The sequence below is a fragment of the Dermacentor andersoni genome, chromosome 9 (genome assembly GCF_023375885.2).
Source record: "Dermacentor andersoni chromosome 9, qqDerAnde1_hic_scaffold, whole genome shotgun sequence".
NCBI lineage: Eukaryota > Metazoa > Arthropoda > Arachnida > Ixodida > Ixodidae > Dermacentor > Dermacentor andersoni.
The window spans coordinates 109770202-109786218 of NC_092822.1; the positions used below are offsets into that span (position 1 = coordinate 109770202).

Genomic DNA, 16017 nt, shown 5'->3' on the forward strand with positions numbered 1-16017 from the left:
TGCATGCAACAGAAGATTCACAATCTCGTGTCAAAAACATTGAAAAATAGCTTGCTCTCGCCTCCGCAGTGTCGTCATGTAGGGTCATCGCAAGTAGCTATTAGCTGCTTTCGTGATCGTAAAACATTCTCAGTAATACCATAGTTGCTCATTTTGAGGTGAATAAGATGTATATTATCTGCGGTTTCAAAGATACCGAAAACTAATTTCGTCTCTGCGCCGCCGGTCAACACGCGACCGTTTCGCGTAGCTGCGTCTGCAGTGTGTGGCCTCCAAGACAACAGCGGCGGGCTGCGTAGCGTAGTCTACCGCGGCCGCCGCAGGCTGCCGCGACGAGCCCTATCGCCGCCGACGCGCTCCAACATTTAGTAGGGCTTTGCCACGAATCGGTGCGCTTTGCCCCCTTCACTTCACCTCTAAGTAGCTCCCAGGACAGCTAATGGAGACGAAAGGAGAGACAAAATCTCTTGTCGATTCGATACCTACGTCAACTCCGCTTATAGTTGAAGGCTCCCCAAAACATTTTCGGCAGGAGACTCGTGAGGCGACGTCCATTAATAGTGAGGCAATTGTTTTGATTAGTTAGAAGAGGGTTTCAGGGCCCGCACGCGAGGCTTCACTGTGCAGCAAAATATGGTGTTTGTGTCCTTTTCTGAAGAGAGAGCGAGAAATCGGGGAGGGAAGAAATCGGGCAGGTAGGTCAACCAGGTAGCACCTGGTTTGTTACCTGCGCTGAGAGAGGGAGAATTAAGAGGGAAGAAAGAAAAGAAAGGGGGAGGAAATGAAGAACAAACAATTCACTTCAGCTCAGGTTTATTACTTTAAAGGCCCCTTTCTGGGGGGGGGGGGGGGCATTACATAAGGCGTGGGTATTTTATTTATATAACAAACAATCAAGGAAGATTATTTACATTTAAGATGATCACTAATACAATTTTGAAAAGTAGATGTTGAAGCGATGATGGCGATGTCCCGGGGAAGGCCCTTCCAGTCTGTAGCTGCTCGATAATAGAACGAGGCGGAAAAAGTTGTAGTGCCCGATGATGGGCGGGCAACCTGAAATGGATGACTGGTGCGTTGAGAAATGCGTGTTGCAGCTGGTATATAAGGGGGCTGATTTAGTGAAGGATGAAATCTTTTATGATAAAGGGCGAGACTGGCAATGCGGCGACGTAACGAAAGGGGCTGTAATTCGGATTTAGCTTTCAAAGATGAAATGCTGATGTCATACGAGTATGAAAAGTGAATGAATCTAGCGACGTGATTTTGAACTGCTTCTAGTGCATTCATTAAATACACTTATTAAATAACCGATGTACCGACGCACACAGTAGGTTTCGCCACGCAATCACATGCGGCCGCGGAGCTCAGTCAGCTTCAAAAAGCGCAGCATTTCCCACATGGCCCACGGTGGGGATTGTGGTCCATGCCATCATGGCACCAGTACTTTTCGGTCTGTGAACGCTCTGTCATCAGTGAGGCTTAAAGCGGCGCGCAAAGTGTGTCGCCCATTGTTATAAGAAGGGCGATATATATGTTCTATGTATATAGTGTCGTCGCCATGACAAACGCTGCACGAGGCACTGGCTATCGTGCTGATACGGGACACCATATAGGCGCCCGTAAACGCTACGCCAAAACTACAAGCAACGCAGTAAAATTACGTCGCATCTATGGATAGACCAGGCGGTAGCTCAAGGCGAAATGAAGGGTCACGAAAGTGCAGTCGCGAAGTGGCACACCCTGGTGAGTCAGGCATTCGTGTGTAGTCTCTTCAGGCTGCCAATTGGTCGAAAGGGGTATAATACAACTATATCTCCAAATTTTTGCCGTCTTCCTGCCTTATTCTTAACAATAGTTGAACAATTTCCCCTAATGCTGCCCTATCTTCTTGAGGATGACACATGTCTTCTTTCGTACCGTCGCTTCTGCGAAATGTGTTAATGTATGCTCCAAGAAACCCTGTTGGGAGTCAGTGCGTGCGTCTGTCTCTTCTGTCCACCAGATGCGCTGTTATTTCTAATGCATTGCCGATTATCCCCGTCGCCCACTTTACTCGCGGAAAGGGAAGGCGATTTTTTCCAGTGCGTGGCACATGGGCCCGCGCTGCGTGTGCTCCGCCAAGCCATGACCGTGAACTTCAGCGTATTTACCGAATGCACATTTCACAGTAAATCAACGTGCGATTGAGAAATGAAATAAAACAGCGCGTAATTATTATTTGGTGCGAGGCTGCTAAAGTGGCATCTACCTAACCCCGTACTGAGTGCCGGGTCGCTCCGCTTCTCTTGACAGAAACCCTCCGTGTCAGGCTCTTTGGTAAAGCATACAAAATAAGAACAGATACTGCCGAAGTCAAATGGGAAATGATATACGGGTTTACAGCATGCAGCTGCCGTTGTTGGCGTGAAGTCGACGCGATAGGAAAGGGAGGGCAGAACGGTCACAGGCAGCATGTACTAAAGGATCACTTTCCCACGGAGAGCCTTCCGCTGTTTAGTCACTGGAGAGCACTGATGAACGCGACACCAGTCCCACCGCCGAAGCAGAGGCAAGTCCCTCTTGCGCCTGAATTTTCATGCCGTCAGGTGGCACTCGCATAGCAACGTGGGCGCCATGTCTCCTCGTAACTAAACATTGCGACCCATACTATCCCTCGCCGTATGTGTGCATTGCAACGTGAACGTCACGAGCCGTGAGGGCCGTGTGGGGATAACGAATGCCGGGAAACGCGAGAGGTTAGGGCGTCCCCACCGCTCGGTATATTGCTTGCTTACTTTCTTTTTTTCTGTGGCTTGGTGTGTCGCAGGTCGATACACGGAAATGATTCGGCAAGCGATCGACGAAATTGAAGGAAAGACTTGCCTACGTTTCGTGCCTCGCACGACGCAACGGGACTACATCACCATTTACCGCGGATCGGGGTGAGTGCTTGCTTCCTGCATGTACCCTCACATGGGTGTACGGTGCGTCTAACATGGGTCAACCCAGATTACTAATAAGAAATCAAGGTTTTGTCTATTCCCAGGGAATGTGTGCCACAATTAGCACGATAGCTCATCGGGTTATTTGGTGATTCGTCTTAGCAAGGAAACAGCTGATAAGGACGCCAGGACGAAGACGGGCACTCTCTTCCGACTTAGGGTTCATTACAAGACACGCCTACTTTATGTCCTTGTAGGCAAATAAATTAGGGCCCCATCGCAAATTCGGGTTATGCTCTAAACGTTGTACGTTGCCGTTCAGGTACCGTCTGACTGCAAGGTTCTGAATTGGTTATTATTAGAGGAGATGGAGAAATCGAAATGTTGCGTTGTCTCCACTACCGCCCAAAGACACTTCACCGTATTCTCCCAAACTGAAGCCGAGGAATTGTGTAATGTTGGGTCGCGAGCATCGCTTCCCTCGCCTCCCCCTACCTTTTGTTTTATTGCGATAGCAACTATACGCATATTCTAGGCGAATGCGCCGGTGACGTCGGCGCCAGCATCGCCGTGATGTTCTGTATAAATTCCAAGTCCGATAAGATCGCGGCCGCAGGCCACTTGCTGTAGATACGAGGGTTAGCCAGGAAGGATGACGGCTTCGTGCGAGGATGTATTGCACGCGAATGTGCCATACGCCGTTTGGCGGATGTGCACCGTCTCCTCATGTGTGCGCAAGTAGGAAGCGAGGAGGTGTGCGCGCGCTAGAAAGCAGGGGGGGGGGGGGGGGGGGCAGGGTATGTCGGCGTGGTAGGAGGCATGCTGGTGGACGATGTTCTAATAAGGGGGCGGCTGCGAACGACGTGGCCGAGCATTAACACGCGCGCCCTATCTCGGAGAGATAGAGAGAGAGATAGAAGCTTTCATGATATGCTGGAGCTGTTATTCTGGTCGTCCGCCTGACATGCTACCCCAGGTGCTCGGTGATGATTATGATATATACACTGATAAATATTTAAACAGCACATACAGTCAGACACACATATAGATATATTTACAGATTCGTTAAGGCTTGTGGCCTGCAAGAACACCTGCAGCAGTGCCTGCGCACCGCCAGCAGCACCGCCAGCACCGCCTGCGCAGGCGGTGTTTTGCCACGGACCGAGAATGCGGCACAGCTTCAAGCTCGAATCCAATTGCAGGTGCAGCGCCGCCTTCAATCACAGGCTCTCTGAAGCGTAGCGGCAGCAATCGCACAGAACATGCCGTAAGTCTTCAGGGGCGTCACATTCAGAGCACACTGGCGAGTCCGCTAGTTGAATCTAGCACTCGAAGTAGTTCGTGCAGGCCACATTGAGCCTGATGCGGTGAAAGCATGTTTCGTGTTAACTATCGAGGACTCACTGCATATAAAAGTCACAAGACGGATCGATTTCATATAAGGGTCCGCACTGATGGTTTGTGTCTGTCCAGATGGATGGCTGTACACGCCAAGCATCTGCAGATACCAGAGTCGTCGCATTTTTTACCAGAGGTAAATGGGCTACTGCTCTCGAAGTGTCGTGTCCGGCTTTTGCAGCATGGTCAGACTGGACGTTGGCTTGTATTCCGCACTAAACTGGTAACCCCTGAATCCCAGCCCTGTGATGCAGTTCGCAGGCTTTATTGCATAGTCGTCTGATGTCCATTACGAGTTGTCCCTGCGTGCGTGGTGACATCAGGGGCTGCTGAGCCGCTTTTGAGTCGTTGAAGATCACCCTAAACTCAACTCTCTGGTCCATGATGTAAATAAAAGCGGCCCGCAGTGCAGCTATAGTTCAGTGGCTGTAGCTGAAGTGCGGTGACTAAGAATGGTGACGCTCGCAGATGGTATCTACCCACCCTCTCTTGGAGGTTATCTGCTGTGGGTATGCAAAGGCTGCGCTCACTGAGGGGTGGCTTTGTGTGTGCTGTCTTCGCCCGCGCCTACTTCGCGTTGAAGCGGGAGGCAGCCCGAAGGGTGATTCGCTCGCCCCGCAGCTGCCGCTCTTGATCACGCTATGTAACAGCAAGTGTTCGCTGTCATCGAGTGAGATAACCTCATGTTCGTCCGTGCACGCGTGGCACCATGCTTGGTAGCGTAATTATTCAGCGAATGCATTCACTTCAATTTCCATGACCAATTAACCTACGATGCTTGCTTCGTGTTTTTGTCTAATATTTTGTTATAACGCAATCAGTGCTTCGCTTTTCGGGCGAAACTACAGCTTTTCTGGTTCTCTGCCGCTCTTTTCTGGGCGCCGCTACTGTCGCCAAGAATATTTCTCGCGCACATTAACGGTGAGCCCTTCCGGCGATGGTACTGGGCGGTTTACCGAGGTCGCGGGCCATAATTACTAACGTTGAAGCTGGTGCACCTTACGTAGATTACGTTGATTATGTAAACGTTTGTGCGTAGAAAACAAGATATATATATATACCAATGGTCATTCAAACAAATATGAAATATCATGTGCACGGCCTCCCAAGATTACGCGGCGCGAACGCATCGCGCTCTGCCCGTTATCGGTGGTCATGCCATGCATCAAGGAGGTTATATAGAACTTCTGGAGTGGCAGTCCCGCAGCCGCCTACAGGAGCGAGTCTAGCCGCGGTGACCATGTTGCTAGAGGACAAAAGAGGGCGCGTCCCCAGCATAGGCAGCCGAGAAACACGTGCAGGATTCGGTTGCATTCGTAGTTCTGCAACAAAAAACGTGAGACGAAGTACCTTTCAAATGTATATCAGCTCGCAATGCTGTGTTGTTGTCTAAAAAGAAATTTCTGCATCCAGCTCTTGCCGGAGGCTTCGAGAAAAGCAACCGGCGGAACGCTGCGCCAAATCGCACTTCTTCGCTGTGTTAAATTACGAGCGGTCCCTCGTGTGATGTGACTGCGTAATATTAACCACTGATTACACGCTGGTTGGCGAGAAACATATTCAGCCACCTTTTGTAAAGACCTCGTGCACATAACGCCAGCAACTTTTGACTATACGGAGCTACCACCGTCTTCATTTATTGGTTTGTTGCACCTTGCGTGAGTGCTATTACATGGCTGTCGAGATGTGGAGTAACAGCATTTAGTAATTTTTATCGGCTCCCGGTAGTTCCAAGCAAGGCCCTCACAAAATTGTAGACCTTATTTACTCCATTAGGAGCTCCTTAATTTTGGCCCAACGCTGCCAAGCTGGATTTGTCAAGAAAGGCACTGCAAATCGTGCCTTTAGCATCCTGAAACACTCGGTATTTGTATGCTGAATTTAGAGCCTGCGTCATCGAACTTCCCTGTGGACGTTCTCTAATAATTTATGTGCACCTAAAGAAATCGATGCCACTCATCGATCGCGTCGAGATTATTTGTTAATGTAACATACGGGTTTCACTGGCCCAGCTGGGAGTATTCACAACATAAGCATATCAGTCATCAGTGCATACACGCATGCATGAACAGCAGAACACACTTTTCAGTCACACTTGAACTTTCCAAAATGTATATTGGTTCACTACAAGTTCAGTTTCGAGCCTACATTGCGTGTCAATTGATTTTTAAATGATACATGTCTCGAAAGCTATGTTACCGCTCTTCACAATGCGATCGATCACATTTATGCATGATGTGGTGTATCGCAAACATTATACAGCACTCTGCCGTCTTGGAATTCGACCTGAGCACAACCGCTCTTGCGTTCTGAGCTGAATATAAAACATTGTTTGCTGGGCGAGCTTCTACTTATTTGTGAACGGACCGGAAGCCAGTGACATGTGCAGACGCGTACACAAGAAAACAAATGAACTGGACTTAAATTTCAATTCATCCTTATTTCCCTGATATTACTGGCTGGATAAGCGCTGCTCTTGTACACGCTCTCCTTTTTTTTCATAAATTGAGCACTCGTCTTCCTCGTGCACGCGTCTCGCTCGTTTCCATAATACAAACACACGCATCGCCTGATACCTGCCAACCAAATAGAGAAGGTAATGGAAAACGCGCACCGCACGTCACAACCCGGACCACCTGCTCTACATAATACCACACACAGTGACGTGCCAGTGAGTACTTGGCGCGTTAATTTGACACTTGTACGTACAAGCGCTTTCCTAACTGTTCCAAGCGGAAACAAGCGTAACCGCAACATCCGGTCTGCATCAAACGAGAGCTTATCTTAAAGCCGGAACGTTATATATACCGAGGGAGTCTACGTTATTTGTACAACCATGACGTACTAAGACGTTGTAATAGCCTCGGAGAGCATGCCAGAATTAGTCAGACACTGTACCGACTTCGTACAATCAATAAGCGCGACGAGCGCCCTTCGTGCTACGGCGGCTACGTCGGCTCGGGAGTCTTGCATCTAGCAAGATGGCGGCTACAGGCTTCGATTTTAAAGAGTTACTTCCACCCTAGAAGCCTAGGCATATAACCTCCTTGCCATTCGCTCCTTTGTGGAATGCGCCTTCGTAAATTGCACTGCAACTCCTGCCTGCTAGTAAAACCCTAAGTGCGGCAGTGCAGGGTGACATGGGTTGGGCTTTTCTTTTTTTTTTGATGTCACGGAAGCGCAGAGAAAGATTAGTTTTGAGGAAAGTCTACGGAAAATGGAACAAAAGAAATGGCCGGCTAAAGTGCACAAATGCTGTGCCGCAACAGCGGGGACACGGAATGGAAGAAGAGGTCAGGGTAGTTGGCAACCAAATGAAAGTTTACTGACAGCAGGACTCATAAAAAAGAAAGCGACAGACACAGAGTCGGAAAATTAGATACAAAGGACGGAAACAAGAAAAGACCATGGTAATTTACAAAAATGCCAATAAAAATGCCAGCCCTTCCCCTACCGTAGTGGGGGGTGAGCGAAGCTTGTCCTTCGTGCCTCTATCCTTCGTCACGATTAAGTAACCCCCAGGGGACGGTGAGGGATTGCTTCGGCCTTTCGCTCCCTCAGCTCAGGATCTTCTCGTTGCTGTCGGATTGCCTGGGCTCGAGCGGCCCTAATGGCTGGACCGGCGCGCCGACGGCGAGCCGGTCCGGCAAGTCAAGGGCAAGTTCTCGCCACCGGTCGTGGAACGTTGCCGGTTCCTCGGGGGAATGCACAATCCGTGTCCGTCCTATCCGTTTTCCAAGAATTAACTGAACGGAAACTGTCACGATCCACTCGGATTCGTGAACAAGGGAGGTGTCGAGGCACCCTCCGATAGACGGACGCTTCGCAGCGTGGTGGTGCTGAACGATGACTGACCCCGAGCAGCCGTGCTCGTCGGTGTTTATTGCGGTGCGGTGACCAATGTTGCCTGCCGAGCTTGGCAGGCCACCGAGCCTGGCGGCGAACGAACATTATGCCTGAGGGGGCGTCACATGCTTGCTACACCCCCTTACCCCCAGTTTGTTTGTTAAATAAAAAACAAACGTCCATGTTCAAAATATGAGGCTCTGCCTCCACCCTAGCTGGGTCGACGGTGCCTGCTATCCAGGCGAGTAGCAGTCCGTTGATGGGTCGGGTGTGGCAACGCTAGGTGCTGCTTGAGCCAGCCTCTCCCCATCCGGAGGGTCTGTAGTGGTCGGCCTCGTGAGTGGTGCTGGGCTCGACACCGGTCCAACGGGTGCTGCACCACTTGCTACGGTTGCCGCCTCCGAGGTGGGTGGTGCTACGCTGGAAGCGACTGGTGCTGCCGCTAGTCCTCCTGCGGGCTGGAGCTCAGAAGTTGCAGTCGAGGGTGCTGACCAGGTACCGAGGCGAGCCCTGACATGGTCGGCGTGTCTGTGCCACATTGCCCCGTCTGGCATGCGCACGAGCAGCGATGAGGCGCTGGCAGGAGACACCACCTGTCCGGCAGACCAGGGTGGGCCAGGACGGAAGTTCCTGGCAAAAACTGGAGCTCCCGACTCTGGCAAAGGCCCGAGACGGCACCCTTGGTCAGCAGCCAGCTTCTGCTTCAGCTGCTTCAAGAGCACTGTGCATCGGAGGTCCGGATGCAAGACGTCCAAGGGTGTCTTGACCATCCGACCCAGCAGGAGCTCCCAGGGGGCACGGCCAGGGACATCGTGGGGCGTGGTCCGGTACTGAAATAGTATCCGGGCAATCTGCGTCCGGAAATCCCCTGTCTGGCTCTTCTTGAGCTTGTCTTTGATGGTTTGCACCAACCGCTCGGCTGCACCACTTGAAGCAGGGTGCACGGCGGAACCATCATCCGGCGGATTTTGTTCTTCATCAGCCAGGCCAGGTACTTTGTGCTGGCGAAAACAGGACTATTGTCGGACACGATGACATCCGGCAGCCCCTGGGCGGCGAAGACCTGTCGTAGCGCTGAAATGGTCGCGCCTGCTGATGGAGGGGTGACAGGTAGAACCTCCACCCACTTTGAAAAGGCGTCCGCAACCACCAGGAAGTAATGGCCCTTGAAGGGTCCCCCTAAATCCACATGTAGGCGGGACCAGGGTTTCTGTGGGAACGGCCAGGGGTGCTTTCCGCATGACGCGAGGCTCGCTGAGGCTCCTGGCAGATTTGGTAGCTCTGCACCACATGCAGGCTGGCTTCCGGGTACTCTAGCAGACGAATGCCCAGTGCATGAATCCAGTTTCGGACCAGCAGCGTCGGCAACGACTCCTTCGTTAAGTAAAGGGGAAGGTTTGCCTCCCTGTCGCCAAAGTGACCGCTGACCTGTGCCTGACCTTGGACCGGGGAGAGTTGCCCGGAGTAGCTGCGCAGCATCACGCCCGAAGCCTCGACAGACACGCCGGGGAAAGTATGCTGGAAGAATTTTCCGGCCATTACTAACACGCTGGCCCCTGTGTCCAGCTCCATGGAAATGGGGTGCCCGCAGTTTTCGACGTTCAGCATGTACGGCGGCACAGATGATGGTACAAAGCCTGTGTACCACATGTCGAAAATCGGCGGGTTCTCGGCCATGACGTGGAGCCTGGCCGAGGAAGAACTTGAGCTTGCTGCTGCACGCCGCCGCCGCGTACCCTTGCGACGGCTACCCTGGCCGCGGGCTTGTGTTGTACCTGGGCTTGAATCAGGCTGCTGCTTGCTGTTCGTCCTCCCACTTCGGCATACACGTGCCAGGTGCCCAGTTTTCCCGCACGTAAAGAATTGTGCTTGAGAGAACTGGCACTGTGAAGGGGAGTGGGCACCACCACAGCGACCGCAGGTACTGCCCTTTGTCGCGAACTTGTTGACCGCCGCTTCCGCCGACGGTGAGCCAGTCGCACGGGAAATCTCGCCGGCGTCCTTGGCGGCAGCTTCCATTGCCAGCGCTGCCTTCACGGCGTCGTCCAGCGAGGGCTCGGGAAGCTCCAGGAGTCGCGTCTGCATGGCGGGGTTGTTGATGCCGCAGACGAAACGGTCCCGGAGCAGTGAGTCCAGCTGGTCCCTGAAAACACAGGCACTCGCTAACCTTCGTAGCGCAGCAACGAATCGCCCGAGGGTCTCTCCTTCCCGGTGGCTCCGGTTGTTGAAGCGGAAACGCTCCATTAGTGTGGACGGTGCTGGGTTGAAATGCGAGCGCAGTATGGCGAGCAGCTCACCCAGCGTCTTAACGTGTGGCGTGGCTGGCTTGAGAAGGTCGAGCAAGAGGCTGAAGACGCGGGTCCCGCAGCTGGCCAGGAAAATGTCCCGCTGTTTGGCCTCCGGTGTGTCATTTGCCCGGACGAACACGTGGGCTTGCTCCTCGTAAATTTGCCAGGCGGACCATCTCCCTCGAACGGCTCGAGCCTTCAGTACAGCGGCATGGCGGCAGCAACGGGGGGCGGTGTTTCGCCGCTGGCGGCGGCGTGGGACGCTCCGTGGGTACTCATCCCATCTTCGTCGCCAGTGAAACGATTCACCCGGGTTCGTGAACAAGGGAGGGGTCTAGGCACGCTCCGATAGATGGACGCTCCGCAGCGTGGTGGTGCTGAACGATGACTGACCCCGAGCAGCCGTGCTCGTCGGTGTTTATTGCGGTGCGGTGACCAATATTGCCTGCCGAGCTTTGCAGGCCACCGAGCCTGGCGGCGAATGAACATTATGCCTGAAGGGGCGTCACATGCTTACTGCAGAAACGAAGCCGGTTCAGCGCGCGCGAAACTCTTGCTGCCCTTTCCCTTCCCGGCTGAAGTGAAACGGCTCTGATCGGCGCCGCGCGTTTCCTGAGCGCGCGCCTGCGCAGCTGGAATCCTTGCTAACGACTCACGCTCCGGCGCCGGCGCAGCTGTCAACTCATCAAAGCGCCCTTTCCCACAGCTGTTGTGCTCTGGGAGAAACTGGGTTTTTGCGTGACCACGACAACGCTACTTGTGAGCCAATACAAGCTTCGCTTGAAAAATCCGAAGGCAGAGTCTGTACTGTAACGAAAAGGGGAGCATCTTGCTATTTTAGGCCCGAGCTGGTTGCCAGAGAAGAAAAACACAACGGAACAAAAATAAACGCTACAGGATGGGGCATTTGTGTGCTGAAAGAAAAAAAAATGCAGAAGCGACTCGGTGCATCGTAGTGGAATGCCGAGATATCGACCTAGCGAGAATCCTAGCGAGTGTTCACCATCCAGTAGCGTTGGGATTCAAAGAAGATAGAATAATTACCTGGTCTGCATGAAAAGTAATTGACATACACCCGTATGTAGCACGAAGCTACAAAGGAAGCTCACACGAGTTTCTCAGAAACAAAGCTCCGTAGCTGAAGAAAAATCCGTCCTGATCTAGGATACAAACATGGGACTAGAGCCTTTCCGGGGCGGTCGCTTAGTCATCTGAACTAACCAGGCGGCTAGCAGATCGCAGCGCGAGGGCGAATTAATCGATAACTCGAAGTACAAGGACAATGAATATGGCAAATCAGTTCTGCGGGATTACGCAAGGTCGAGGAAGTTTCGTGAAAGGGAAATTGGCATTCACCCGTTGTAGCACAAAACTACGAAGGAAACCCAGGAGCATTTCTTAGAAACAATGCTTCGTAGTTGAAGAAAAATTCTTCTCCACCTTGCGGATCGCGAATGGATATGGCATATTTATCGCTTCCGCAGTAAATCCGAATAAATAAATCATCAGGCGAAGTTGCTGGAAGTACACAGGGGTTTTTATCTGAAGTCTACGTATTGGACGCGAGAAATTGCCATTGCTCATCTTGAAACCTTTTGTTCTGTGTTTATACAAGGACATCCATAGCTCTAATTGGCGATTTGCCCTTTCGGATCGCATTCTGTTTTTCCTTTTGCTGCAGGCGCCTATCATAGCGTCCTCCTTTTTCGCGGGAGAATCAATTCTGTATTGTTCAATGGTCTGTTCGTCCGAAAAGTGTTAGGATCCTTTTTATGTTATCAGTCACCTGAAGTCAACGAGGAAGCAAACATTATTTTATGTTCTTCTTCGACATTTCTAGTATAGGTTACAGTTCGCGCGCGCAGCACAGGTGAGGCCTAACACCGACTTTGAGCCAATTATTATCTTCCCTAGCTGGCGGGAGTACCTTCAAACGACGTTTGCATATTTATAAATCAGAAATGACCATCGTGCGTTCGATATCAGGTGGCCAACCAAAGCGATGAGCAGGAATAATGTGTCTACCACTGGGCATGACATGCTGCTAACTCTGGATGCATCTGCAGGCATAAGAGTTCTCGTTCAGAAACGACTAAATCTCTATCAGACATGCGACCTTACAAGAGTGTGGCTTTACACACACTAAAGGTCGAATAATTATTTGAACTAAAGCAAGATCGAAATCTGGAATTTCACATCGAACTTGCAGTATTCATGGGGGGAACTTTCAAGTAAATGTCTAACAAATATGGTCTTTCTGGGGGGCTCATTCTTCTAGCATCACTAAATATCTTGCTCACGCTAAACTAATATACGTAATTACCCTCCAGCTTCGGAAGATCACTTTCTCTTCCGCCTAGTATCTCCTCTTCGATAGGAAAACCCATATAGACAACTGAACACCAGGTCATGGTACATCTGTAGCGCTCAGAAAGACCACTGGGTTTCTGGCGGCACCGGGATGCGAGCCCAACCTATGCCTATAGGGGGCTCTATAAAAATTCGCAGAGGTCTCTGCACGGTCCCTTTTCCCCACCACAGCTTTAGTCGAGCATCCGCCGCTGCTGTGGGAGCAGACAGGTGCTACCGCCGGGAACGCATGCCAGTAAAATAGATACTACAAGTAAAACTCTTGCTTGGGCTAGTTGGTTCATGCTTGAATGGGTAAAGATCAGGGCGCAAAGAACAGGACAGAAGAAGAACACAAACGACAGGACCGGCGCCGGTCCTGCCATTTGTGTTCTTCTTCTGTCTTGTTCTTTGCGCCCTGCTCTTTATGCTATCAGCGCGCCCCCGGCCTAGTGCTCCACAGCTACGGGAGTTCCAGATGCTTGGTAGGACAACCCATATGATGGGAAGTTGTTGGGATATGGGACCGCCAGACTCACTTGTGCCAACCGCAGTGATAGCCTAGTGGTAGAGTACCTATTTCGTATGCGAGTGGTACCGCACTCAAATCGCGGTGCCGCTGGAAACCCACCGGTCTTTCTAACGGATGGAGATGCTCTCAGGCCTGGTGCTTGGCTGCTTGTGGGGGCTCGTATCTCGAAAGAGATTATGTGCAATTACGTGTGTGGTCTCTATAGCGATTAAGTGCGGGGTATCTAGGAGCCCATTGTCCAATCACACACGGCCTTGTTGAAAGAGCATCTGCCGCGGCTGTGGTAGGCCAACTAGAGCTGTCAACGGGTACCTACCAATAAAATTGAAGCGCGCTCCCAGCCAGCTGCTCGGCCATTATCGGACGTCAACGCCTGGAACGTTCCTGTTTGTCCCCAACACGAAAAGCCCAATAAACGCGCTTCTAGTTAATAGGTTGTCACTTTCTTTTCCTTTCAAGGGGAATGGCGTTGCCTACATTAGACAGTTTTTCTTATCTGATTGGCAGAGAAGAGGAGAGAAGCAAGCTCAAGTGGAGAGAATTCGGACAAGACAGATCTGGGCTAAGCCGGCGCATGAAAGTAGACAACCGGATGAGGCGGGTAGGGCCAGCGTCTGTGGTTGGTTCGCTTCCGCTTACTTAGCTTGCGGTGGCTGGTCGAAAGTCACGGTGGCGTGTAACGGGGTGTTAAACATTCCGCTAAAACGGATACTCAGCAAAGTAGAGTTGGTACAACAGTGTCGTGCACGTGTCGAAAGGTCTCGATAGCGTTGTACTGCCACGCACATTGTTTTGTTATGCGCAAAGAAATCCACGCTCCCCGGCATCTCCGAGTAGCGAGTGCACAGGGATCGGCGGGCAGCCATCTTATATTCCTTTCGGAACGGGGCAGTCTGCGGCTGTTTAGAAAAAGAAATGGTTTTCTTCGCCATATTAATGCGCCTTTGTCGCGCATACGTTACTTTTACACGGTGAGTTCTCGCGGTTTTTTGACGTCGCGTGACATACAGGCAAAGCGGTCGCAGCCCGAAGACGTTTGACCGATAGCAATTGGTCAAACAACGCCTTTTTCGCTAATGGCGAAAACGACGTCGACTCAGCAATTATTTTTTTTCTTTCTTTCGGTGTAATCATGCATAACAATGTGTACATGTCACCATATGGGGGGGGGGGGTGTTCGCCGTTTACGTGGCGTCGCGTGACAGGCAGGCGCAATGCGGGGTGGGTCGAAAAATTTTTTTTCTCCAATCGCGGCGGGCTGCTTGCAGAATTGGAATAGAAACATTCGGAATAGTCATTACTCAATTATTATTACGCAACAAAAAGACGCGGACGTAAGATAATACGCAATAGTATTTGAGCAATGGATTACCAAGTTGGCCGGAACACTGCTCTCATTTGGTATAGCTTTACGATATAGCGCCCCTGAGTAACTCAAGCAGACTAAGGGACTATTTGCCACCGCCTGTGTCAAAGGAGGTGCCAGTAAATCATCATCATCATCATAGACCAGAAGAAGGGTTTCGAGTCGAGGGTCGTCTGAAAATACACGGGAAAGAGTTGCAACTGTCCTCGTGTACATCCCACAGTTTCTTCGAACGTTGTTCTTCTTTCATGCAGAGCGCAAGGCCGAACTGAGTGTGCGCTTGCGTGGCGTTTGAAACTGCTCGCAGGTGCTACTCCGGCATCGGCCGCCTGGGGCGCTCTCAGCCAGTCTCGCTAGGCTTTGGCTGCCTCTACAAGGGCACCATGGTGCACGAGCTCCTTCACGCCGCGGGCTTCTTCCACGAGCACTCACGCTCCGACAGGGACATTTACATCGACGTGTTCACCGAAAATGCGAAAGAAGGTACGCCCCCATTTCAACGTACATTCTAAAAAAAATGTCATGACAAGCCCACAAACAAAGACACCTAGGAAGACATACGGGAAATTACTTGTACTTAATAATTGAATTAAAGAAATGATAAATATAATGGCAACGAAACTGGATGAATAAACAACTTGCCGCAGGTGGGGAACGATCACACGTCTTCGCATTACCCGTGCAATGCTCTAACCAATCGAGCTACCGCGGTAGCTGCGGCAAGTAGTTTCATCATCCACTTTCATTGCCGGTAATTTATTATTTATTTAATTCAATTAGTAAGTACAAGTAATTTCCTCTGTGTTTTCCTTATCTTCTGATGATATAATTAATGAAAATTGGGCCCCTCGGTTAACGCCCTTTCTTCTCATTCTAAAAAAAAAGTATTTGTGGCATTTTCCACGAAATGTAGTAAAAGAAATGTGCAATTCCAAAGAAAGCTCCAAGGAGTGATGGCGAAACTTTTCGCAACAAAATAGAGACTACTCAGTCGCGAGCACTGGCAGATGGAAAAAAGGCGCCCTTGCCGCCGTCATCGATCTCGTGATGTTAGCACGCCTGTTTGTGATTACTTTCATTGTTTTAGCAGCACTCACTGGCGTAAGCACTCGTAGTTACCTTGATCGGTTCACAGACCTAGAAAAGCGCTTAATGTTTAGAACGGGTAAGCTAAGCGCTTATTTGGATAGCCTCCGCAAGTTGTCAGGCTCTCAAGAGCCTGACAGAGTGTAACGTCGGCAAACGGGCGTACAATTTTGTGCGCTCCTTCCTTTCGTCAAGGTCCACTAGACTCAAGATTGACGAGTTTTTGAC

General features: G+C 51.0%; 1 protein-coding gene across 2 annotated transcripts in view; it reads left to right on the forward strand.

Annotated features, from left to right (window-relative positions):
- Positions 1-16017, forward strand: part of LOC126528494 (astacin-like metalloprotease toxin 1) — a 50596-nt gene that overhangs the window by 23264 nt on the left and 11315 nt on the right. For both annotated transcript variants that reach the window (XM_050176371.3, XM_072284279.1), the window contains 2 exons: positions 2810-2924; positions 15011-15186. In XM_050176371.3, the coding sequence (XP_050032328.1) occupies positions 2810-2924; positions 15011-15186 (291 nt within the window). The remainder of the gene's footprint in view (positions 1-2809; positions 2925-15010; positions 15187-16017) is intronic.